Source organism: Pteropus vampyrus, unplaced genomic scaffold (assembly GCF_000151845.1).
Source record: "Pteropus vampyrus isolate Shadow unplaced genomic scaffold, Pvam_2.0 Scaffold10, whole genome shotgun sequence".
Classification (NCBI taxonomy): Eukaryota; Metazoa; Chordata; class Mammalia; order Chiroptera; family Pteropodidae; genus Pteropus; species Pteropus vampyrus.
Genome location: NW_011888791.1, coordinates 3,320,706 through 3,347,808, shown reverse-complemented (window position 1 = coordinate 3,347,808; position 27,103 = coordinate 3,320,706). Strand labels below are relative to the sequence as shown.

General features: G+C 48.8%; 1 protein-coding gene across 11 annotated transcripts in view; it reads right to left on the bottom strand.

Annotated features, from left to right (window-relative positions):
* TLE3 (transducin like enhancer of split 3) overlaps positions 1 to 27,103 on the bottom strand; it is a 47,895-nt gene that overhangs the window by 13,855 nt on the left and 6,937 nt on the right. For 4 of the 11 annotated variants that reach the window (XM_011375910.1, XM_011375918.1, XM_011375896.2 and 1 more), the window contains exons 5-8: positions 12,732 to 12,794; positions 11,086 to 11,160; positions 2,363 to 2,567; positions 950 to 966 (exon numbers count right to left, since the gene is read on the bottom strand). In XM_011375910.1, coding sequence (XP_011374212.1) covers positions 950 to 966; positions 2,363 to 2,567; positions 11,086 to 11,160; positions 12,732 to 12,794 — 360 coding nt within the window. Of the gene's footprint in view, positions 1 to 949; positions 967 to 2,362; positions 2,568 to 11,055; positions 11,161 to 12,731; positions 12,795 to 27,103 lie in introns of all 11 variants that reach the window. The other 7 variants (XM_011375873.2, XM_011375882.2, XM_011375876.2 and 4 more) reach the window with 3 other exon arrangements.

Here is a 27,103-nt window from a genome sequence, read left to right as displayed (position 1 = left end):
CTACCTCTCCAAAAACGCTACCTTTTGAGGATCAACATCAAAGCCATCGACATGGATTTTCAGTTTCGGTTGTTCCTTTCTTGTGTACCTAGCCACACCTGGGCCCAAATGTGGACCTAGATTTCTGAGCACATAGGCAAGTCGAGAGGGGAGCGCTGCTGCTAATGGGAGATAGGGCTGGGAAGGGAAGGTGGGTCGGGATGGAGGAGCTGAAGCTGCTGTCTGGATGGTTAGTTAGCTGCCTGACCTTCCAAGTCCTACTTAACACAAGGTAATAACCAAAGCCATCCTAACAGATTAGATGGCCCCAGATACGAAGACGGTGATGAGGAATAAAATAGCTCTGCTAATCGCTGGAGGATTTTTTTTTTATCCAGACTCCACTGCGCTGATTCAGAAGGCTTATTCACTTGAAACAGAACCTCTGAGCCTCAGTGTGATCACAAAGATTTACAACAAATCTCAGAGCTGGCAGACATGCAGGCAGTCTGGCCTTAATGCTTGCTTGTTAGCACTTTCTTAAACCGAGTCAAAGCACAGAACAGGAAGAAACCTCAGGCATTTGGAGGAAATGAGGAGGGTGCAGGATCAGGTAAGGGGGCAGCCAACCTGGGGGTGGGGAAGCACCCTGGCCTAGCATGTGAGATCCCTGGGTTCAGCCCCGAGACTCCACAGAGCCCCTAAAAGGACCCGGTGCTGGCCATCTGACCACCCCAGTTAATCACTTCTATCAAAAGGAGTTGCAGCTCACTTGGCCCAAGCTCTTCATTTGACAAATGACAGACCTAAAGCCTAGAGAGATGAAGGCTTCCCTAATTGAAGGTCACTCAACAGGTGATAACAACTCCTATTTCATGACAACACCCCAGCCCCACCAAAAAACCACATGGTCCCCTCTCCTCTTAACACCCCAAACACACCCCAGGGGTTCCAGAGTGCCGACACTTACCGCGCTGGATTCTCTCTCTTTGGGAACCGAAGACCAGGACAGGAGGAGGGTCAGGCCCCCAAGACAAAAAGACAAAAAAAAAAAATAAAAATAAAAAGATCAGTCTCATCCTGCTGGCTTTTATGCTTTGCCAGTTCACAGGTTTTCAAACGGGCAGCAGGCCTGGCTTCACTGCGAGTCAGCCAAGGCAGGGCACTCAGTGACATTTCTCAGTTTGGAAGAGTAACTTCCCCAGTTCCAACGCTTCCCCTGGCTACCAGCCCTGGGTGGGGCGGCCTGTGGCCTGGCTCTCCTAGACATGCGAAGAAGGGCACCAAGACTACTGGTCAGCAGTTTTTAAGCCACAAGCTTGGGAAGGATCATGCAATGCAAAATATACAGAGGATCTAAAATTGAGCATGTCATTGTTTAAAATAAAGATATTGTGGGAGTGGTATGTGTTGTTTAATTAACACCATTCTCTATTTCTTTGCTAAGAAGCCCTTGAAAGCTGAAGCCACTGATTATTTGCCTAGCCAGGCGCTAGCGCCCTGACTCTCCTCCTGCCTGCTGTGAGGCCACCTTCCTCTGCAGAGAGGACCATCCTACCTGCAGGGACAGGAATTTAAGTCTCTGGTTCCCACGACCTGCTACCGCTCTGTGGCCCTGACCGAGGCAGGATGGCGACACTCAAAGCCCCCAGTGCCCAGGGATGTGGTGCCCGGGGGGCTCAGAAGGTGCTGGCCATGTGCTCTGGTAAATATCTAAGGGCAAATCAAATCACACTGTATACCTTAAATTTACATGATATTATATGTCAACTATATCTCAATAAAAGCTGGGGGGAAAAAATACCTAAAGGCAGACCACATAGGTGGCAGTTTTGAAAAGGGTCTGCCAGGAAACCAGGCCCTTCCCTTTCCCAATTGAACTGAGCCCTACTGATGGCCTACTCGGTGCAGCTTCCTGGGTTTTCACACTAAGGGCTGGGGGAAGAACGGGGGCAAGTTCTCATTCCAAGTCTTTCCGATCACCTCCCTGTAGCAGTGTGATTGCCACCTCGACTTAAAGACAGTCAACTAACAAGTCTTTCCATAAGCTCTGACTGTGTAACTTTCCCAAGGCAACTGTGCTGGTGAGACGCATATGCTAAGTTAAACACCTAAAAACGTGGCCCCTGTCCTCGAAGGCCTAATGATCTTGATGAGGACAAAACACAGAGGTAAGTAGGATATAAGAGGACAGTAAAAAACCATCAGAGATTAGAGGGGAGGCATGGGGGATGAGGCTCTGGTTTCCATGTACCAGGAATTCCAAATCTTTTGCTAACTCCTGATCCTAGGGTGACAGACAGCATTTTCTGGGTCCACTTATAGGACCCTTGCCTCCAACCCAGCCCTACCCTTTGCCCCCAGCCCCAGCTCCAGGCCGCACCTCTGTGGTCCAGCTCATGGTGGTTCTTCTCGTCCTTCACTGTCAGGTGGGCCTGGCTGCCCAGGGCACCAAGCGCCAGCAGCCCCGAGCTGCTCCCCGTCACTGGGGGGATCCCTGGAGGCTGGAGGCCTGATGGGTGGGGTGGCAACTGGACCGGGGGGCCGTGCGTGGCGTGGGAGAGGTGCTGCGCCTGGAGCTGCTGTTGCTGCAATGAAGTTGGTGGTAAGCACAGCTGAGCCGGAGAGGGCAGGGGAGGCCACAGGCCATCCCTCCTGCTTTCTCATGTGGCAGCAGGGGGAACACCCCTCAAACCTTTGTTCCCAGCTCAATCCACATGCTATCTTGCTGAAGGAAGTCTGTTAATGGACCGCAATTTAGAAACAAGATTTATGTCTTCGAACGTTCCACCCGTCCCCCCCACCCAATCCAGGATAGAATTTCTCCATGTATGTTTAAAAGCCCAAGATAAATAAAGCATGCATTTAAAAACCACACAGTCATTAGGGCTCCCTCCTCAGTGGAGGGGATCCATTTCTAAGCTCCTAGCAGTCCACATTTGCTTATGCTTACATGCCTTCATCATTTGCAGCCAGTATCCCCCACCCTGAGCCCGTATCCTGGGGAAGGCTCCCAAATGCCAAGAAACTCCAGGGCCTCCTTCCAGAGCCGAGGCCACAGCAGCCAAGCCCCAAGATCAAGAGGAGCTTGGGGGCCAGTGAAATGAGAACTAACTTCGCTGGACATCAGTAGAGAACAGGGTAACAAGAAGAGTGGAGGCTTTGGAACCAGACAAAGCAGGATTCAAACCCCCGGCTCTGGTACTTCCTAGCCTATGACCTCAGGTGGGTTACTCATTAAATTAGCAGTCCCCAACCTTTTTGGTACCAGGGACCGGTGCTCCTATGAGAATCTAATGCCTGATGATCTGAGGTGGAGCTGAGGCAGTGATGCTAGCACTGAGGAGAGGCTGCAAATACAAATGAAGCTTCACTCGCTGGCCCGCTGCTTACCTCCTATTGTGCGGCCCAGTTCCTAACGGGCCACAGACCAACACCAGTCCATGGCCCGGGGGTTGGGGACCCCTGCATTAAGTGATCACGTAACAGTAGCTAATATTTACCAGTGGGCTTACAGTAGCCTTCCTCTCTGTTCTAAAATCTTGACAGGACCATGCTCGATTTTGTCTTCAATACCAATTACAACAGTCCTCAATCAAGGATTCTGTTCCCCTGCTCCAGATGCCATACCCCTTCTGAGCACTGGCCTCGGGGTCCTCCCTTTCTCACACCCAAGGGACTGGTTTGGGCAGTCTTAGGTCTCTCTCCTCAGCACCACGACTAAATGCCCTTTATATCATTCCTAAGATTGTGCCAAATACTTCATAGGGATACCAAAACTTTTCTTAGGAGTGGTTGGGGACTTGGATATGCTAATATCCACTTGTGCGTACATCCTTCTTCTCAACCAGCACAAGAGAAGGGAACCGACACTAATGAATGCCTGGGCACTTTCCAAATATTATCTATAACCCTTCCAACCACCTGGCGAAGGAGAGGTTGTGACCACTTGGGAGGCTGGAAGGGTAGCCAGTAACTAACCAAGTCCCATCACTAGTAAGTGGGATCTGGACTCAAATCTGTCGACCTCATCTATAGAATGTTCTTAAGGAGACCCCCCAACGCAAAAAGACCCCCAATGCATGGGCTGGGGGTGGGGGTGGGGGTTGGGAACGACAGAGAGCAATAGTCTGACAAGCTTGCCTGTCAATGTGAACTGTGACTTTCTGGACACTGCTGACAGATGGCAGAACACAGTGAAGACCCGCAGTTCTGGCTGAAGGTGATGCTTCAAAAGCCAGTAAGTGTTTGAGGTCAGGGGTTAGAGACTCCGCTCTCCCCTAACCCATGCCAACATGGCCCATCCCAAAGTAAATAGCAACTGCAGCCACCACTGCACTCCTGGACCAGAGGGCTCACTTCTTAGCCCTGAGTGAAAGGCTAGGACTTGTGGTCAAACTTATCACATCTGTTGCCAGATAGTTTACAGAAGCAGCTGGTGGGCACTGGTCCCAGTGCAGCCTGACCCCAGATCTACTCACGCAGGAACAAGGACCAGCGGCCCCACTGCCAGAGTCACGAGAGCCCAGTGTAGAGATCCAACCCAACCCACCCAACCAGATTCAGGCTTTTCTGGGAAGGGAGATTACAGCTGAGCTAGCCCATCTTTTCTTTCTAAAGAAAATGTAATTTTTATATCTTATTACAAAAATAACACACGCTCACTGTCAGAAAATATTAAAGAGAGATCAAAAATTTTTTCTAAAACATTACGCTTCACAATCCCACTGTCCATCTGCCTACGTTTTCCTTTGTGGAAATCTACGAATTCCAAATGTATACAAATGGGCTCTTGTTAAACTTACTGCTATAAAACTGGATTTTAATTTGGGTGTTTTGAACAAGTCAACGTGTCCTTTTTAATGGCTACGTTGTATTCCCCAGTGTGGTTGAGCCAGCCGACTCTATGCACATATCCAGTTTCACAACGAGTCCCCATCGGGGGCCCTTGGGTTTAGACCAGTTGCTTGTAGGCCCTTTAATTCTGCCAGTGTTAACTATTTAGTAAAGTCTCAGAGAGCAAGAATGGAAGTATTTAACCCACTCTTTACAGTGTATGGCCAATAAGATCACTGGAGGGAGAAGAGAAAGAAGAAGGGAGGATGGCTTCGTAGAAATAGCTTTGCTGCCTAGGAACAAAACTAACTCCTCCATTAACAATTCTGTTTCTAGAGAAAGAGAAGGTGTGTACCTGTGAGAAGACTCACTTGAATAATCCCACACACCCTGATTCTTACCTTACCAACTAATGTCGGCCCTCTGACCCTGCCTTCTAGGCTCACCTTTCCCCAATTCAAATGCCATCTCTTCTGGAAGCCTCCCATTATCCTGGTCAGAACAGATTTCTCCCTTCTAAGAGTTCTAACAGCTCAGACTCTGGAGTCAGACAGACTACGGTGGACACTGACCTCTCCATTATCAGCTGAGACCTTAGATGAGTCAGCAGACCTGCCTGGGCCTCAGTTTCCTCATCTGCAAAATGGAGATCAGAATGCAGCCCATCTCTTTGGGTTGTGTAAGGATCACGTTACTACATGTAGAGGCAAAGTAGGTGCTGAATTAACATTAGCAAAAACTATGCCTAGACTGCAAATATAACTATTTCTTTCATCTTCATGCGGTGCTCGGCAAATTGTGACTTCCAGTAAGACAGGGACCTTGTTTTATCCATCCCAGAACCTCGAATGGTGACCAACATGTTTGCTCAGGGCACTTTTGCTGGGCAAAGTGAAAATGTTGAAAAGATATACATGAAGAGGTTGGACAGAGTGGCTCTGTTCAAGTGACCATCTGCTCAGATCCATGCCCCCTCTCTAAGGCCCACTTAGATACTGATGGAAGTAACTGGGATGAGGAACATCAGGGGGCTTCCTACTTCCCCAAAACGTGAAGCAGTGAACCAGCATCAGAAACCTGGAAAACAGCAGCCTTCAAACCTGTTGAGCTTCCAAGACTAGGAGTATGGTTTCTGCCATAGCCCGTCAAGCAGGAGTTTGCAGCAGAAGAAAGGAGACTTTCGTGTATTTCTCATCTTTGAGTATAAGAGAATCTCCTGCAAAGCCAGGAAGTCCCCAAGGCCTCCTCTGGGCGGTTTGAAGGCACAGTCAGGAGTGGCCCAGTAAGCCCCAAGAAGCAGAGATACAAGAGCCGGCCTTGTCCGCTGGGGCAGGGACAGATGCCAGGGTTGACAGGGCAGCGGTCTGCAAACAGTCGTCTTGGTTGCAACAGACAGTGAGACAAAGTTTTCTCCCCAGTGCGGGCAGGTGGAGTCAGCTGGCAATAATCCGCCTGTCTCATCATCCCCTTGTGGAAGCCCCAGCCCCTCGTGCAGGCAGGGCACGGCCATCCTCAGGCTGTATTTCTATCTCCCGTGACACATACCTAACTTCAGAGGACAATGTTTTCAAACACAGTGACATCTGTGTGGGAGGGTGACTATGTTTTCAACTGGGGAAAAATGAAATCAAGTTTACAGTACAAAGAGGGGCCGGAGCTTACCACTTTGTAGCAGACCGCCTCCAGTTTCTACTATTCCTTCCAATACCAGGACTTCTCCATCCATAATATCAAAGGAAGTCAACCATCTGCCCTTCACCTCCAACCCTAAAACAGGAGCTAGGAGTCTAGACTCAAGCCCACCCATGAGTGCTCTTCTCCCTCCTTTATCATTTCATGCCAGAACACAAGCATGTTCAAGAACATGTCCTATGGGGAATTTGTGTGTCCCCATCCTCCACACACATGCCAAGGTGCCTGGGCTCAAGGAGGTATGGCCACTTACAGGCGAGGCTGACAGGAAGACCCTGCTTGCAGAGTATGCATAATTGGATTATGCACATCATGCTCTATGCCTTTGCGAGCAGATTTAATGCTTCACTTCTCAGGTTCATGATTTGGGTTAAACTTAGTGAGGTTGTCTAAGCATTTCCAGAGCCAAGACCCACCAAGCATGCCCACCAAAGGAAGCACAGAGTCCTCGCTACATAAAATGTACACTGCCTGCACTCCAAGGAGAGGGAGAGCAGCCCTGGGCTCTGCTTGTTTCTTCTGCTTCTCATGGCTGGTGGGCCCACAGCGCCACAGTGAATCGAGCTCTAATGCTCTATAATAGCCTTTAGAGATCACAACCACTTTTCTGATCCCCAGTTCAGAGATGGAGTCAGGCTCAGCTAAGGGACTCTGCTAAGCCAGAAGCAACCAGAGCCAGAACTCAAACCCAGCATTACTTCTCTCCACCACAGCTGACTGGCTGAAAAAAACAAATGCACTCTTAACGCACACTCTCAACTCCATCCTTCTCCCTCACGTAAAATTGAATCAACTGAACCCAGCTCATCAACTTCCTGGAGTGAATGCAAGAACTTAGGTATGGCTTCAAAATACTCTGTAGTTTGTGACAAGGCAGATATAATCTCCCTATTCCTCCTCCTCAACCCCTGCTGAGAAAAAAAAAAAATCAAGTCAACGCTTTATAACATCATTCCACTAATAATTTCCAAGGGAACGAAACCAAATTGTCAGTGCGCAAGTGGAGAGAGAGTCCCTCCGCCCGCCAAATTCCGCCCGCCAAATTCAATGACCTGAAGCCAGCACCAGAGCAATGTAAAAGAGGGCTTGGAAATGGGTGACATAATGTCAGCTCACAGGGTCTCTAATGTGCCTGGCAATGCCTTCTGCAAGGGATAAGATTTCCCCACTGATACTCAGGAATCTTGACCCTGTAAGGATCCCCCAATGATCTGGATCCGAGAATAAAGGGCATGCAACAGCATGCGGTCTGCAGTAGCTGGGTCCTGCCAGGCCCCGGCTAGCAGAGACATCCATGGGCCTGTCTTCCCCAGATGGACACTTGAATTCTCTGCGGCCCCACAGAGGAGTGAGTGGGGCTTGGCCGGCAAGCCTGGGCTCCCTCCCTCTGCCCCTCTGTCTCTCCTCTTCTCTCCCGCTAACCTGACACTGAATCCTGGCCTTTCTTACCAGGAGGGGAGGCCCTAGAAATACCTTAATCCATGTAATAAGTGTGCCGCTAGCTACAGGAATGCCCATATTAGACACCTCTAACTTATCTTTCCTCTCTCTCTCAGCTGAGCTGAGACATGGCTGCAGAATCCTTCAACTCCATGCCCAAGAAAGCCCCAAAAAACTGACTAAAGCGGGCACATCATATGAAACTTGCCTAGCCCTTCTCCATCTTTTCACAAACGGGGAAATGGAGGTCTGGAGGGATGGAGCAACTTGCTCAAACCCTCCTAACTCCCAGACCAAGGGGCCGGGCTACTTCTCCTTCTCGGAAGGGCCAATCTAACAGCATTGTGGGGGTGACCACTAGTTGCTACTAAAAGCCTCCTGGGCCCTTCTCTTCACTGCTCTTTACTGCTGAAGACAAGACTCCTGCCCTTTTGCCACCAGCCCGAGGCCCTCCTGGCCCTCTGCCATCCTCCTCTGCTTCACTTTCCAGAGTCAGCTCAGCTGCAAGCTCGCTCTCCCTTCTCCTCGCTGGGGAGATGAGCCGCCTCCTCGCTGGAGTGCAGTCAAGCCTGGATCCCAGTGCAGCATGCCTCAGCTGTCCGTAATTCCTGCCTTGTGAGGCTCTGTCAGGCGCAGCGATTAGATGGCTGCCTGCTTAATGACAGGGCGACGACTGCATTCACTCAGAGCTGGAGAAGCAATTACCTTGAAAATGGGGGTCACAGGCCCCACTCGTTGGCTTTAATTGAATTCCAATATCTGCCTCGAGCTGCCTTGACCTAACTTGTAGCTTCCTAAATACTACTTAAAGGAAGTGGAGCTAATCCAAGCAGTGCTTCTTCCCCAATTTCACTCTTTTCTTAGAAATTAAAAAGTTTTTCATAAGAAGATTTTAATTCTGAAGAGGGAGACAGAAGGGGAGAGAGGACCCCACTGTGCCATTGCAGGGAGGGGAGGGCTTGTCCTGGAAAAAGGGATAGAACGAGAGGCTGAAAGAGGAGAGAATGCAGAGGACAGAACTGCCAATGCACTTCCCATCCCTGTCAGCAGAGCCACTGAACCAAAAAAATAAACGGTCACTGAGACAGGGGACACAGGCCCCACACTATGGCTAGAACGGAAGAACGAGCCCTGGGCTGGGAGCAGGCCCCTGGGCTTCCGCCTGGCTTTGCCCCGAACGGCATGTGGCCATCCACAAATGAGTTGCCCTCTTCGTAAATCGAGGGCATGCTAGATAGAGCAGTGGTTCTCCATCAGAGGCCATTTTCCCCTCCACACCTGGCAATGTCTGGAGACACCGTTGGGTGTCACAACTGTGTGCCGGTTGCTACCGGCATCCAGTGGGTAGAGGCCAGGGCTGCTGCTGCAACACCCTACAATGTGTAGGATGGCCCCTGCCTCCCAAAAAGCACCTGGCCCCAAATTTCACTAGTGTGGAGGTTGAAGCACACTGGGATAGATGATCCCAAGGAGATTTCAAACTTTACAATATCATGATTCCCCGCTGGGGATGCTGCCTCCCAGCTCAATGGCTAAAAACACTGACCACTTGCTCACCATCTCCCTTCCAGAGTCCCCTCTGACCTTCCCTCACAGCAGATGAGGGTCTGCTTCTCCCACGATGTTGCCAGGATCGACCTACCACTTCATGCTCTTCCCTAGCAGCATTCACCAGCTGCCATGGGGCTTAGACCAGGACAGAACCATGTAACCATCATGGACCCCAACGGTGTGGCAGAGGGTCGGGATCTACCAACAGCACTCTTGTCACTCCGACCCCAGCCTGTCAGCATTCCTGGCCCAGAGGGTTGAGCTGGTCCACTCCCTCCTTTTATAGATGCAGAAAAGCCAAAGGACAAGACAGGCCTGTCCAAGGTTTCACGAGGAGAACCACAACTAGAGCATAGGTCTCCAGGTTTCTAGCCCAGAATGAAGAGCCAAGAATCATCATCTATCCCACCAAGCAGAAAACTCTGGGGCCTACAGTTCCACCTTGAAATAATGACCTCACATTAAAAAAAAAAAAAAAAAAAAGAGGAATAAAGACTAACCAGGACCCCAGAATGTTAGAAAAGACCTCAGCCAATTAGTCTGCTGCTTCCCAAGCCTGATGATCCTTCAGAATGAGCTGGAAAACTCCAGAAATACAGACTCCCAGTCCAACCACCAGACCTATGGAAAAGAACTCTGGAGAAGTCTCCTGGAATCTATATTGTTCAAAAGCCCCCTTGGGGACCATGACCCAGCTGCCTACGGACAGAAAGCAGTGAGCTCACCCACCCCCTTCAATTTATCATTTTAGGAGGAAAGGTGAACAGGTTTAAGACCCTTGGCTCAAAGTTACACCGAAAAGCTATTTTTCCTCAGGTGCTTTTCTGAAACATCCATAGTTTCAATCAAAGTAGCAAACAAGAGAAAGATGCTATTCGAATCCAAGAAATGAACTGAAGATGTAAGCCAGATAGGGGCACTAAAGGGAAGCGATCCGCTTCCTCTTTTCACTGGGGGGTCCAAACAAGAAGTGAGCCTCACAAAGCACTCTCGGATATTTTTTCCTGTTCCATCGACCTAGAAGGTCAGGAAGACCTGTCTAGATGTCCCAGCTGGAATTCACAAGGGCACGAAAGGAATACTCAGCCAGGCAGCTCAGTGTATGGGACAGCAAGGCCCAAACCCAAATTCCACAGCACATTTCACATCAACAGTACAGCAGAGACAGTTCTGACCCCAGCTGGCCAAAGAAGGGCAGACCTTTGCCAGGGAGGAGACACAGGGCAGACAGGCCCCGGGAGGCATGAGGACCCACATCAGCCAGCCTGGCCTTGAAGGTGATCTCAGAGCCCACTCCGCTCGGTGGTGGTAGCACCAAAAGCTGGGGGGAGGATAGGGCTGATGAGTTTAGAGGTAGATTTGAGACATGTCTGGCACCCCTTTAATTTGGGGGTGGGAGGCAACTGGGGACCCAATAGGAAGAGAGCCCCAAATGGATACAAGCTCATGAAATGCTTGGGAAGCTAGAGCCCTGGGGTCTCCATTCTTTGAGGCCAACTAAGGTCAGAGTCGATCTCTAGTTATGGTAAATGAGAGGAATAAAAGGGCTATACACACGGTGAGAGGCAGATTGGGGAGTCCACGTACCCCGATGATGGCGTTCAGCTCCGTCATGGTGACCTGCTTGGCACGTTCCACAGCCTGTGCCACCTGCTGCTGGTGCTGGAGGGAACAGGGCATGGGTTAGCTGTGGCCGCCTCCCGCACCACTAGGACAGGCAGTCAAGCAAGTGCCAACAGAAGGCAGAGGAGGTCCACTATGCTGGCACCGCACACAGGTAGGGATGGAGACAGGGCATTTTTACTTTCTTCTTTAAACTCTTTCAATGCGCATGTATCACCTTTGTAATCAAAACTTCCTAGAAATTGTTTTAAGTTAAAATATTAATGAGCCAAAAGATGGATATTAGTCAACTGTCTCCCCACTACCGCGTATACAAAAAAAACTTCCTTCTGTGCATTTGAATATGAGCTGGATATCAGATAACATTAGTGAATGATTATTAATGTCCTAAATGCAGTAACGGTATTATAGTCACGCAGGAGCCTGTCCATGTTTTTAGGAGATGCAGCTAGAGTGTGAGTGGTGAGCTGTCAGGATGTCTTGAGCTTATAAAGGGTTCAGAAAAAAAGTATATGTATCTAAATATACTCAAATCTATGCCTGCATAAATAGGAAAAACAAATAAAACACAACTCTAGGTAGGAAAAGAAAGGGAAGTGGCAAAGTGAACCCCAATGTAAACAATGGACTTTGGGTGATGACGTGTCCTTGAAGCTTTGTCAGCTACAACAAACGCACCACTCTGGCAGGGAAAGCGATGAGAAATCTCTGTACTTTCCATTCAATTTTGCTGTGAACCTAAAACAACTCTAAAAAAATCTTTTTTTTTTTTTTTTTAATTAATTAATTTTTTGGTGCGTTCATTCACTTCAGCCTTGAGGTAGCACCGGCTTCATATGCAGCTCTCTCCTACTGGGCTGCGAGCTCTGAGGACACCACGATATCCTCTTTTTACATGATTTCAATCATTTAATGGTCATGACTCTGACTCAGACCCAGGACTCCAGGAGAGAGCTAAGACAGTCCCAGCCACTGAGGGGTGTGGAGGGCAGGAGTGAGCTGGAAACGTGCCTCTCGGGCAGCCCACCTGTCTGCCCTGCACCACAAAGTCTCCTTGGATTTGTTTCCCTCATACTGCCTACTAGCCCAGCCCCCGCGTCAGGTGGGGGTCCCTTGGAAAGTGCCTTAGAAGGTGATGTGATTGGCTGGTCATGCCTCTAGCAAGTACACTCTGTCCTGCGGGTTGAGGTCCTCTTTGGGTACTGGTTCCCCTCGCAGGGTCTGGCCTTTGGCTTCTGTGCTCCTAGACATTTACAGGTGCAGAAGCTGGGGAACCGGGAAGCAGAGGCTGGGAATTCTAGGTTGGCTGAGGCATAGGGAGGAGCAGCACAGAGGCACCTACTGCCCACTGCTACCCTGGTCACAGGCCAGAACCCTCCTCTCCGGTCTCAGGCAGTGGCAGAGAACCAGTTCTACTACAAGAATGAACAAACTACACCTCTGGTGTGGCTCCCTGTCCCTGAATCAGCTGCAGAAGACTCTGTAAATCCCCAGGTTGTCTATTTCAACTCCAGTAGGTATGAACAAACAGGCTGGGGCTCTGGTGAGACCTAGTCAGCCAGTGGGCTGCTTTGGAAAGAAAAGGGGAATGCAGTAAAAGAAGATCTTACCTCTTGTGAGAGGAAAGGCATGATCTGTGCTAATATTGTGTTCAGTCTCTTCGCAATCTCTGTCTGCAAAAGAAAAGAGAACTCATGAAGCTCAGGCAAACAAAGCAAGTCGCCAAAACGTTAGACAAGTGCAAGTACAAACTCCCCCAAGCCACAGATCCTCATGCGAGCTCCATCCTTCCGCCCTCAGGCAGCCGGGAATCCCCGCTAAATCTGCAGCACCAAGAAATCTCTTCCAACTCCCCCTAACCAGGCTGCCTACATTTTGGAGAGCTCCAAATCCCTATCGGATTTGGGTTAGAATGTAGTTTGCCTTCTCTGGATGAGAGCTCTAATTAAAAATAAAGCAAAACAAAACAAGAACGACCCCTGCACTGCACACCTATTCCGAGAGGGAGACTTATCCGAAGAGGGAAACGCAGTGTGGTGAGGGAGACTGCTACTCCCGGTAGCCCCAATGGCAACAGCAAGACAGGCTTTCAGACAAATTGGAAGGTGAGGGGAAACCCCAGGCAGCAGGGGCCAAAGCGTCTCCTGGGGCCAGCCTCATACTAGGTGATATGTAGCTTACAGGGTCTCCTGCACCCCTATTTTCCACTGCTGCCTCTCCTATATATGTGCTGCCCAGCATGAAATCTCACCGTTAACGGATCATTTTTTAGGATAAAGCATTACCTTCCCTAAGAAGCTGCTTAGGAAATAACTCTTTAGATCACTAAACCTTTAGATCACAGAGAGGCAGATCAATTCTCTGCCCCACTCCCTAACACTCCAGAAAAGATCACATTTAGAAAAACATCAACTGTTTGTGCCACTCATGCCCTATGTGAACCTTAGATCAAATGGCTAAAAGAGAGTGGTACTAAATGGTTAACTAAGCCTAGACAGGAAGGCCTAGACCCACCACTAATAGACAAGTCTCAGAATTGCTTTTCTTATCTCATTCTAAATCCTGAAGCCGCCAGGACTGAGGTCCCAGAGCTGGCTTCAAAGCTCTCATCAGCACATGGCAATCTTTCAGAGACAAAACCATGACAACAGCCTTTAAAAATCTGTGATCATCTGCATGTCAAATGATTCTAGATGAGAAACCCTTGTGCATTTAAAAAACAATGCTGTCTGCTTACAAACAGACCCTGGACCTCCGGACCTCCAGAGAATTCCTGAGGCCAGCACTGCGCCCCCCCTCCCTCCAACATAGGCACTAAGGAGGACGACTCTGGTTTGTGGACAGACAGGCAATTGACTAGGAACTGGGGAGGCTTTTCCGGCCACAGCAGCAGGCTCCAACACAGGCAGCCTGTCCACCGCATCGGGGATTCCTCGGTGGCGATCAGGAGCCGCTGTCCCCTCCTGGAACACTCCGGGTTCTCAGGAACAGGCCAGGGGTTCTCACTGTGGGCACTTAGGGTAAAACAGGTTTTTTTGTGAAGGACTCTGCGCCTTGTATCCCAGAGCTGCTGAGTGTCAATAACAGTGCCCACTTCCAAACTCCCAGGGAAGTGGGGGAGCATCACCCCTGCTGAGATCCGCAGGACACACAACCACATCTGCACATTTGGGGTACACTCTAGCAAGGACATCTACATCAGGGCTCCTCAGCTTCAGTGCTATTGACATTTGGGGTACTTGTTGTGTGGGGATGTTCTGTGCATTGTAGGGTTTTTAGCAGCATCTCTGGCCTCCACCCACTAGACACCTGTCATTTATATTGCCAGGAACCTGGGAAGATTACCAAATAATTATTTTAGAAATTATTACTCTAAGTAAGTGGAAAGAGTATACTTCAAATGGGTTCTTTCTCATTTCTGTTCATTTTTTCTTCTCCCAAATTGAGTGATACTGGGGAAGAAGAATAAAGTATAAAAGTCAGGGTTGTATATGGCAGGAGTTCCAGAAACAATCAGCTAGTATATATCTCAATCCAAACCTGCACAGAGCAACATGGACAGTCAACTGTCATATATTTATGTGCCAGAAAAGAATCAAAAGATATGTTAAAAACAAACAAAAATTAAATAAACCAGGGGTCACTGCTGAGGAAGCTCACTGGTCCAAGGCCTCTTACCTCAAATAACTTGCATAGCAATGTCTGGCACACAGTAGGTGCTGAATAAATGCTTAACCAGAAGAATCTTGCCAGCCCCCCTGCATTTATTTTTCGAGACTTTATGGCCAGGGGGACATAGACCTGGGCCTGCCCCAGTGTTGGCAGCACCTGTGGGAGTGGCCGTGGGGGATGGACTGTTGACATACAGCTGGGAGACAGGATGGGCAGCAGCCAAGCCCTTCGCCAAATGAATGAGGTGGTGCGGTCAACCACAAGTCACCTTGGTGGGGCTCTGGCTGCGGCCCCTCCCCACCGAAGGAAGGCAGGCAGCAGGCTCTGAACCTTCCCGGAGGTCACTCTGGCCTACTCAGCAACTATAACCCTCCCAATCTCTGCGCTGGGTGGTTATGAAAGGGTTCCCAGCTGTTGCCTACTTCCTCTAGCAGATAGGTCAAGTGTCAAGGTCTTGGTAGTTACAGGAAAAAGTAGCTGACCTTCCCCTTCCCCACACATACCCTTTAGCAAACATGTGGCCGCAGGCTTCCCCTAGGTAGGATCTTCCCGCACAGCTTGGTCCGGAGCCCAGTATCCTCTCATTATGAGGAAAAGGGATCTGCCAGGATTTCATGTAGCCGTGCCCAGTTCAAGGCTTGGCATTCAGGCCACTAACTAACTGACCACGGAAGGGTCATTCAGAGCAAGTCCCCTCTCAACCTCCCCCTTCCACCCCTCTGAAAGCAGTTCTTGCCTTCTTCATCCGTCTTCAACACCACAAATATCAACTAAGGGCCATGGGAACAGCCCCACACAGATATGGAATGTTCTGGAGGCATTCAGACTCTCTCCTGGGCTTGGGCTCAATGAAGAGAGGCCTCACTGTGTGGCAGTTTAGGAGTCTGGTACACCACTAGACAGGGCCGTGCAGGGCTGAGGGGTGGGCGGAGGAGAGAGGGTGGTCTTACATTTGGAGAGCTTTTATAAAAAAACAGTTTCCTGTCCTTGAGGTTCTTTTCTTGGTGATGGTGGGGCGGGGGGCGGGGGGTGGGGGGAGTTGGAAAAGTGTGCAAATTCCATCTCTCCTGGCTGTAACTATGCCTTGCCCATCTCTACACAGGTCCCCCAACCCTGAGAATGGGCTCAGTACACTCCGGTAAATCAAAGAATGAACAGGAAAACTGTTCACTAAATGGTTTTTTCATGTTTATCTTTTTGAGGGTGGTTATTGCAGGAGGGGAAGCTCCTGGAAATAGAAAGTTGGCGGGACAGAACCACTCTTAACGACAATGATAATAATGGCTACCATCCGCTGACCCAGCTGCTGTTCCAAGCATTTTACACATGTGAGCTGACAATAACCCTGTAGGGAAGGCGCTTATTAAAATCTTCATTTTTCAGATGGGGAAACTGACGCTCAGCAATTAAGCAACTTCACTAAATGACTTCCTACCAAGAAGCCAAATTTCCACATTTTGAAAGCGCTTACGGAACTATTTTTGAACGAAAATCTACCGTCGGGGTTAATAATCGACAGCATTTGATTAGAACAGCTATTAAAATAGCACTTTATCCAACTCAAACAAGCTCTAAACATCAGTTCCAAGAAAAGAAGAAAAAAAAAAAAATCAAGATGTGTGATTTTAACAATCAGGACAGGTCACAAACCACGAACTGGAACCAGATCATAGGCTGGAAAACTCCTTTTGGCAACGCAGAGCACTCCGTTATCAATGCGGCAGCGGTGGCTCTGGAGCCGACCTCCATCCTTCTCTCCATCTTAGACCTGCAAAACCACCGCCTTTGAACCAGAGAGGAGGGGTGCCTGGAGGCGGGAAGACTGCTTCCTTTGGAGAAAGGTGTTTGGGGAGCCCGATGCTGCCTTTGAAAGTTTCTTTTCAAGTGGGGTTCAAAGGAGGCGGCTTTGCTGGTGGAAAAACATCGTTGCTCAGAAGGAACTAATCTACTAGACACAGACAGAGAAGCACTTCAGAGAAACATGCACCGAGATTCTGTGAAATTCAGAGTCTGCGCTCCCAACTGGGCGCTGGGAGTAACATCTGCCCTAGGTCTCTGTCGAGATTGTTAGGCAAATAAATGATGGGAAACAAGATAGTGGGGGGCAAGTGTAATTTCCCAAAGAGCAATCTGCTCAATGCGCCTTAGGAGCTCCCATTGTATCATCTCCTCATTAAAGCAGGACCTCTAAACATCATGCTGTAAACTGAGGGTATTTGAGCATTTTAAAAGTATATTTCTCTAACACGTTAGCATTCACTTTGCTGTGGCTTCCCATCCCTGGGCCTTTGACCCAGGACACTGAATGAAGGGAGAGGAAATCTGCATGTGGGCCTCACCCTAGCAACCTCTTGGCCCCAGCCTCAGCACCCAGCCAGACATTAGCCTTTTTTGTTTTCAATTTATCTGACTGCTCATGGTACAGCTGACAGCCACTTCCACGAGATGGTCTCTTCACTATTTGATTCTAAACTGCCCAAGCGGCAGTATCTGTTGGCTCTTAAGAATGCACGCTTTGTTTTAACCTCAGCAAAATAAAAACAAGAAGAGGGAGAAACTTGCCACTTTAAAGAGCATGTTATGACCCAGAGCCACACAGGTATGACCTGGCTTCTACCCCCAGCTCTGCCTCCACCTAGCTGTGTAGCTTTGGGGAAATCACTTCCCTCTGCTGGGCTTCAATTTTGTTGTCTGCAAAATGGAGGGACAAAGTAGATATCTTCTAAGAACCAGGAGCCACTACTTAAGAGTTTAGAATACTAAACATTCCTGAATTGCTCTATGACATATTTCCTCCATAAAGTTCAGTAAAATAGAGCATGGCATGAGTCTGAAGGATGAGGAGTGAAAAAGCAAGCCATCTTGAGACGTGGATGGATGCTGGGCTAGGCTGGGGCTGGCTAGAGTTGGCTGGGGCTCAGTCCCCAGGACCAGTCTTGCCAGAGCACAAACCATTCAAATGTGTCCATCAGCCAAACTGCACACAACTGTCACAGAGCAGTGATAGCCTATCTGTGTGTGCCAAGCAGTTCCTGTCTGGGTTTCTCTACTTCACAAGGAAAGACTGGTTGTGAACTGGAGACAGCTAGGCAAGGGCTCCTCGAGACGCATCATTTAGTGGGAAATAACAGCAATTTCCACGTCTGTGAGATAGCCAGCTGATTTCACCTCTACAGCAAAGACTTCTTCCTGGGACAATCAGGGCAGTGTGTTGTGAATCTGGAGACTCATTTGTGGTTATGCGTGAAAAAAATGAGATGAGGAAAAGATACCTGCCTATGTGAAGCATGAGTTACACTCCCAAGTCGTGTGGAAATGGTGGTTTTCAACTCAGCTCTTTGTCTGGCATGCCATGTGACCTCTGGAAAGACATGTCTGCTGGCTGGGCCTCAGGTCACTCCTCTTGAAGCATGTGTGTCTGGGGTGGGGACTCAGTCCCCTCTGGGGTTCTTCAATTTTAATCAGGTTTTCCCTGGTTTTCTGACTCAAGTTTTAGGGTGTTCAAAGTGAGTCTGCTTCATCTTGAATCAAAATCACAGGGACACGGGGAGGGCTGGGGGGCTGTGCAAAAGGAGGAGGTCCCAACGGCTGGGTGCCGCAATCACCCAGCAATCAAGTATTAGAAGATTCCGGAACAATGTGCCAATGTGCCTGGGCAATTTTAACTTAAATATCCCATTGCGTTTCCAAGGAAATTCTAAACTGATAGGCCCTCGATGATTGGACTACAAGACGACAATCCTTGCCAGGCAGTATCTCCTCGGGCCAAGCTGAAATAAAGCAAGCGGGTGTTTTATTGCCAGTGGGAAGGAAGTCCAGGGACAAGGAAGGGGAGACATACAGCAAAAGCCAGTATGGGGTTCTCAGGTCTCACTCCATCTGAGTCACAGGCTTTAGAGGAAAGTAGCACCACGGTGTCTTTAAGAAGGGGGCAAATAAATGATCCACTTAGCAGCCAAAGGAGATAATGACCCCTACTCCTGGAGGGGCTGAGGAGGTTTCTATCACAGATCACTCAACGATAGGTGAGCCTCCTTAAAGGCCCTTTTAGCACTGACATATTGATCAAATTATATATAACTACAACACCATTAAATATTTATGCTTCCGAAGAAGCCTGCTGAATTCTTTATGCTGGGAGGGTTTGGTACAAGAAAAGGCCCAGCCCTGGCGTGACCCTGAGGGTCTGTCTCCCATGGGAGGGAGTGGGACGCTGGCTGGGGCTGGCCTGTGACAGACACTCTGTGCACAGCCCCCAGGATCTTCACACAGGATAAGGATGGCAGTGGGCTACAACACGCCCACTCTTACTCAGCCAGGGCAGAAGAAAGGGAATGGAGTCAGGGTGCTGAGTTAATAACATGACCATTTCCACGTTTTCTCTGAAAGGAATTTTGTCTTCCCTTTCTCCCTCTGCCAGAAACCTCAGATGTTTTCTGTCAAGGGTCTATGTGGTAAGGGAACTGGGAATGGTGAGGCTAAGTGAGGAATGGTGGAGGTGGGGGAGGGGGGATAGAGGAAGATTCTAGGCCACTGACCCTGGAAAGAGCTGGTAATGCAAAATCTAGACACCTGCATTCCAGTCCCAGATATGTCTTGCTCTGTACTTTTAATTACATGAAGGAGGCAGATTTGGTTCCAACATAATCATCTCAAAAATGAATTAAGTGCTCTGTGCAAATTGAGTGTCCCATCCTCAGGAGCATTCAATGACAACCCAATGGAAATATGGGGCTAGATGCTCGTCCACGGGAGGCACCTGGGCCTAGATGTCAGCCAAGTCCCTCCCTGGCTCTAAGGCTCTAAGACTTTTTTCTCAGTCTCTCAGTTTCCATCTACCAGGCTTCCTGTTAACAAGATCCAGTAATCTTTAAATATTTGTTCACTTTAATTTCTAGGTTCCCAAACACATTAAACTCTGCTTGCCTCCCACCCCCACTCCAGGAGATCACCCTCAAAGAGCCTGCTTGTGTAGACAGAACAGAGAAAGCCTTTTCAGATTATACCTTCTCCCGACATTGCCCATTCATTCCAGCCACCCCCCACCCCTCCTTCCCTTCCCTCTCCTCAGATAACCCCCGTCCCCTCCCCCACCTTCCCAGACTCCATTGGCCAATTCCTGCCAGGAGGAAAAATTCTCAATTCATCCTTGGAGTTGCCATGGCAACCCCCCACCTAATCCCCTTTGGAACATTATGTAAATCTTTCCTTGCCCCTCAACAGTCCGTAAAAGTCACATTACCCTTGCAGAGGCAGCTCCTTCAATTTTGGGGGTCTCCCCATGAGGGCAATGCTATAAATAAAACCATGGCCATGACTTTTATAGGACAGGAGCTCTCTGGAAAACATGGGTGGCAGGGAAGGGAAAATAAGGTGTAGGGGAAGGGAAAATAAGGTGTAGGGGGAGAGGACAGCCCCATCCAACCCACCACCAAGTTCACATCCAAAGAGTATGTCCCTCCCTTAGATTAAAGGAGTCTCTCCCCAGACAAAAATGGCAGGCGTGGTGGCATTTCATAAGCCATAAAAACCAAAATCGGCTATTGAGAAACTTGTTTATATGATGGGCTCCCTCTCAAACCCACCTCCTCCCAAACCACCATCCCATTTAACATCTCTTTTACAGAAGAGGAAAACGAATCCCAAAGAGGGCAAGGAGCTGCCCTAGGTCACAGAGCAAGGCAATCTCCCAGCTCTAGAGCAGAATTCTACCCCAACATCAAGGCTTCTTAATGAGGAGTGGTTTTGCTCCCTAGGGAACACATGGCATTGTCAGGAGACATTTTTGAGTGCCCCAGCTGGAGCAAAGCTACTGACAACTGAGGGTAGAGGCCAGGGATGCTGACAAACATTGGAGGATACACAGGACAGCATCACCAGAAAGAATTATCCAGCCTCAAATGTCAGTACAGGTCACCAACACTCATGTTTTACTGAATCCTTATACTGACGTCTTAAAGGTTTTGTCTGGGGACTTTCCAGCACTGAAACAAAGCCCTGGCATGTGGGTCTGGAGGTGGGCACATGAGACAACGCTTTGATTTGGCCTATGAATAAACATTGGTTCACAGTGAAACAGACCTAGTTTCTAGTTCTGCACCTGTCCCTGGTCCACCATGAGACCATGAAAAGTCACCTGATCCCTTTAAACATCGGTGTTCCTGTCGGGCGGTGCTAACGGTGCCTACAATGCAGGCTGGCCATTGCAGGCTGGCATGTGGCGCCAATAATTAACAACTGAGAAAGGGCTCTGGGAAGTCTTACAACATCCACAATCCAAAAGATCTTGTCGTCATTCTATGAGGCCTTGGTAACTTTTGGGACTCTGTCCCATGTGAGAAGACCTTGTTGAGGTCTTTCTACATGTAAGGTAGGTACCATGCTAAGTAGTTGATATGCATTGTCTCATAATCCTCATAACACTCCCTATAACTGCACAGGTCAATATTTGAAGCCATAGGCCATACGTGGCTAGCTAACATTAATTAAAATTCAATTTCAACTCAGTTCCTCTGTCACAGTATTCACATTTTGAGTGTTCAACGAATAGCTCATGTGGCTGGTGGCTATAATACTGGGCAAGAAGATATATATTTTCATTACTGCAGAAAGTTCTAGAAGCCAGCACTGGCCTAATAGGTAGGGGTTACTATCGTCCCCATTACAAACTGAAGTTCAGAGGTCAGTCTGCCCAAGTCACAGAGTCTTGACCTAAAACTCAAACCCAAGTCCATCCAACTGCAAAGGCTGTCTCTTAGCCACCAAGACACACCACCTCCCAGCTCCTGATGTTCTGCAACTAAATTCTCAGAATCCTCCTTTAGGAACCAGTTGACTTCTGATGGAGAAACTGAATCCACTGGCACAAAGGTGCCAGTAAAAATGGGTTTATCAGGAGGCCAGGAGAATGCCCAATGTTCCTGCAGCACCACGAGAGTTTAAGAAAGGGGCCTGTCTGGTCAGGGGGATAGTGAGAGAAAGACAAAGAAAGGTTCCTTGAAAAGTAGGGTTAAGAACCAGGTGAAAGAAAAGAAGCCCCAAAAAGGCTAAGGGGAGTATCTAGACAGCCCCTCCTAAAGAAGTTCTTGCAGGCTGGGTTCCTTTGGTGCCACACGCAACTATCAGGTGACATGGAGCGTCAAGACAACAGTGGGAGGACCCCGGCAGGCGCAGGGCAGCTCTCAGGGGGCCCCAATTTCTCATGGAGATCCCCATTTCTCTGGGATGAAGTATCAAGTCCTAAGGAAAGACAGTGGGAGACAGGGCAGCACCGTCAGCCTCAGTTCCTCCAGTCTTTCCCTAGGACTCCTGCTCTTAGGCAAAGCAAGAACAGGACTGCAGCCTCTCCACTGGTGAGGGAGCTCAGAGGAAAGGCACGCACTGACCAGTCGGTCCTGGCCAGCTAACCGCCTCCATCTGCCCAATCTCACCCTCACTCTATGCCCACCAGGCCATTTAGTCCCTCACTCTAGGGTATCACTCGCGACTTCTTCAGGGCCCACTGAGTCTGCCCTATGTCTCCTCAGACAAGAAGTCTGACAGTTCCTGTACCCCACCACCACCCTAAGATTGACCTTTACACCTTGTCCACTAGTCTACACTGAACTGCCTTGCTCTTTCCCAACAGAAATCACCACTGGCTCACAAAGCATTCCCGACAGGACTATCAGTTTCAGATTCAGAGTCAGGACAGACCTGTTGAGGGCTCTCCTCAGGGAGGCATTTGGGGAGTGGGTGGAAGGCCTCTTCCGCCAACCTTTCAACTGCACACTGGCTGGGTGGTGCAGGAGTCTAAAACCAAAGCCTTCTAGGCCAACCAGAAAGTAAGAGTCTCCTTCCCCAGCCACAAGTTGCTCTTGGTGTTCCCAGTACTCTTTTGGGTAATAAGATATACCCAAATGTATATCTTATTGCCCAGTATGGTGGAAAGAACTCTTGCTGCATTTGAGGGAAGATGTAGCCTTCCACTGCAAACTAAAAAGGAACTTCTCCCATTGGGCTAGTAGTTTTCATCCAGAATTTAAAAAAAGAAAAACAGTTGAAGAGCTGTGAACAATGATTATCAAAGATTTAAAAGGGCAATAAGGCCATAACACTTTGAACTTCATGCCTAAATAGACAGCCAAGGCATGACGAGTATAGTTTACTAATCTACCTCCAAGCCATTGACCCTCACCTTCCTACTACTCAGTTCCTTCTTATAATCCAACCTCAGCATGTTTTACCCATCTCTCCCCATTCCTATTCCTCCAAATCTCTCCTTTATCACCTCTCCTCCTAGCTATCTCTTTCCTCACCTCCACTTTCTTCCCCTCTCACACTTAAAACTGTCCATTATGTGAGGTGGAAAAAAAACGATTAAACTATATTAAAGACACTTTAAAATAAAGGCTTATGACACATTTCTTTCTACAATCACAACTTTTACAGCTGATAGGCCTCTCTCAGAAACACAAGAAAGCCTTCTTTCCTTCCCAGAAAGTCCATAATGGTATACAGGGTCAGGGAAAACCCCAAATTGGAACGTAACCCTACCCTAGTTCCCTGCAAAATGCTCGCTATGCATCCAAGTGTGGGCTAAGGCACATGTAAGACTCAGGGGCTTCTGTGAATATAAAACAGTCTTGTCCGCCAGGGAACTCACAGCCCTGTCAATCCACACTCCACTCCTCACCCTGCTCCCACCAGCCCAAACTTAAGAACATAACCCCGTAGTGTCCTGGAAGTATGCGGGTAAGCTTCAAACCCCAGGCCTTTCACACCATGCTGATGCTTTCATCCTAATGTTTGCTTGTCCTGGAACCAAATGCCTAACATTTTAGGTTTCTAAAATGAAAATGTCTAATCTGCTTTGTAAATAAGTGCTTCAGAAACACGGCTATATTATTATAATCTATGATATTTAGAAGATCAAAATTTACAAATTCTTTATCCTCAATAAAGGCCTTCTCCTGGAATTATTCAGTCGTGGTGGTTGTGGTGATGGTTATAGCTACCCCAGGATCCTTGACCCTCATTTCTATCACTCACATAGTGAGTAAATAAAAGACAACCTCAGACACACAAGCCAAGCCCATCCATGCTCGTAGCCTTTGCCAAGAACAGCCCACCTCGGGGAGCAGAAATGGTCAGAGCCCAGACTCCAGACCCAGAAGGACTTGCCTGGCCTCTCAGCCCCACTACTGGTCTTTCCCAGTGTTGGTAACATGGCTCTTTCTTCACCTTTCAAAGGATGCAACTGGTAAAGGGAAGCTTTGGTGGATGAAGGAAACCTCTTCCCAAAAGGTTGTTGTATCTTTAAAGTAATGAAGCTGGCTGGGATAAAGGGGAGGGAGGAATTTGTTCTCAGGCAAAATCTTCAGGGCTGAGTAAATGGGACCCCTGGGTAACCCCCAAGCCTGGATAAGCTGCCACTTGAGACTATAAAACCCTGCCACACCCACCCTCACGTTTCCAGAAAGGCCTCTGCACAAAAACAGCCTCCTGGAATCTGATCTGAAAGGAGCTTAGAGGTCCCTGATCAGACTCTTCAACAGGAGGGCCCCTCCCCCATAGCCCCCACAAAGGTGGCCTCTGCCTAAACATTCAGTGACAGCTAGGACGCCTGCCTGTCTCACCCTCATGCTGACTGTGCAACTTCCTCAGCAAACAAAAGAACTCGAAATCAATGTTGGTGAGAATTTTGACTCCCTCTTTATTACCTCCTGAGAAATGCCAGGTCCTAACCACCCTGGGGGAGGCACTGACCCCTGGAGTTTGCTGTCTGAAATGAAGAAGGATGCCTCAAAGCAACAAACCCAGGGATTCAACCATCTTTTTACATTTGTGAAGGTAGGAAACTTCCCCTTCTCTTCTCGGAAGTTTCTCTCAACTTGAGGGGGAACATCTACTTTGAAAGGCAGGAGAAAGAAAGGAAACAGCCAAGAGAGAAAAGCAAAGAGAGAAGGGAAGAAAGCATCTTGGCTATGAGTCTCAGAGAGCATTTGTTGAAAACAAGATATTGTCCCTTTAAGCATATAAAAACAAGGCCCTTGAGCATGCAGTTCTCACTCTGGTACACAATTATGGGTGCTTTCAGCTGTCTAGCACTACTTCAAGTGCGCTCTTAAACCAGACTGTCAATGGCATGTTGAAAGCTATTTTGCTGGCTGCTATCATTAATAGCAAAGTGGAGAGCTGGGCTGATGAGAATTAAATATGGGGGAGGGGCAGGTCACAACCCGTCATTACAGAATTACCAATATGAGAAAGGAGACGATGCCATATTAGGAAATAAAGTTCAAACCAGCTTATTACGGTGGGGGACACAGGCGCGTTCCCCCACCCCCACCCAGGCAGATGGATTCGGGCCAGCCCTAGAGAGCCAGACGAGCACGCAGGAGCCACAGAGTCAGGAGTGTGAGAGCAGAGAGGCCCTGGAGATCATTTTGCTGCAAAATGTCACCACCTCACCTCAGTCCCCAAGTGGAGCCCTCCTCAGCTCCATTCCTAAGACTTGTGGACTTGTGGCTTCCGGAACACACTCACTGCCTTTCCACGAGCTGTTTCCACCCCTGGAGGAGCCTCCCATGCCAGCTTCTGTCTAATAAACCCCCGCCCTCCCTCTAAGACACAGCTCATGTAACAGCCCTTGGGTGCAGTGTTCTCCTACCCGGCTCCCCTTTCCCAAGAAGAATAAGCCGTTCTGTTCTGTCCTGGGTGCTCTTCCTGTGTCACTCGGCCATATTAGCACTTACCTCACTGCATTGCAATGACTTATTTAGATGCCTGACTCCCTAGCAGAGGGGTGTCTCGTTCACCAGCCCCAGCCTACACCCAGCAAGCACATCCCAGGCCCCTAATCACCGTTTTGGGAATGAAGCCAAACCCCTCATTTGACTGATGAAGAAACTGGATGCTGAGCTGTAGGAGGATGCCTGCAGAGCCAGAGGCCAGGCCACAATTAAAACCTCCACTTCCTACTCACAGGGCTCAGGCAATGAGAATTCCACCCTCTGAGTAAGGGGGGGGGGTGGCGGGGAGTGTTTACTGAGCACCTACTATGTGCTAACTGCCCGCATGAGACGCAGAGGGCTTTCCTCCATAACTATAAAAATGAAGTAATGAAGTGTGAGAAAAGATATCGCCCATGCCAGATCATAGGGGAAAACCCACTGAGATTTGGTCTTGATCAGCTTTTTGCTCCTGGCGTCCCAGGATTTTGTACAGCAAATGGAATAGAAAAACATTTTCCTGTGCAGGAAGAAAAAGGGAATTCATTCCTTGACTGACTCACTCCCAAGACAAGATGTAAATGAAGGGTCTCTGACATAGACTATACTCTTCCTAAACAAGGTGAGGTAGAAGGAATCCAGAGAGAGAAAGAAGAACTCTATGCCCTTGGAAACGCCTGGGCCAGAGTCCATGGAAAGAGTCTTAAATTAGGAGCCAGGTTCCCACTCAGGCACAGTTTCTTTGATGGGTAAAGAGAGGACAAGGGAACATTCGCTCATCTCCCAGGTCATTTCAGTGATCAATGTATGAGAAGAAGGAAAAGACCCAGAGAAGCACTACACCCCACACACTATATAACACCATCGGCAACAAAGAATGGGAGCCAGAGAAGGCCAAGTGGAAGGCAGTCTTGAGGGATGGGAGGACCTCCTCTAGGGTGGGCAGGTCAGGGTGAAGGGAGCTTCAAGCTCAGCCGAGCCCATAGCTGAGTGAGGCAGGGACGCAGTACAGCAAGAGGAACTGTGTGACTAGAGGAAGAGTGGCAAGGCAGGAAAAGCCAAGTAGAAACCAGGGTACAGAGGGGTTCTTAGATGCCAGGACTGTGGCTAAGAAATTATATTCAGATTTCTTCTTAGCTCAACGTAGATACCACACAAACAGGCATAACCCTAGTATAAGGATCCGAGTCCCCTTCAACTTTGAGAGTGGTACCACCTTCCTCCCACCAAGACAGACTCAACTCCTGGGCAGGGTCATTGAAACCTCACCACGTGCTAGCTCCCTCTGGCCACCCACACCTTAACGATGGTCACAGAACCTCAAGATGATCTTTCAACCCAAGCCCTTTATTACTCAGGTGAGGGGACCCCAAGAAGGGAGGTGACAAATGGCTCTTTCTCAGCCCAGTGTTCATGCCCACCCTCACAGCTTTCTATATCTCCCAGTAAAAAGTTCACAGGTTTTACCACTTTACCTCACCTGGGAACCTTACCTCTGGGATTGCTGGTTATGCATTCTTGTGTCATTATGTACCTTAAATCATTAATTGTGCAAATAGCTGGCAATTCGGAAGAGGACCATGGGCAAAGAGGGTTCA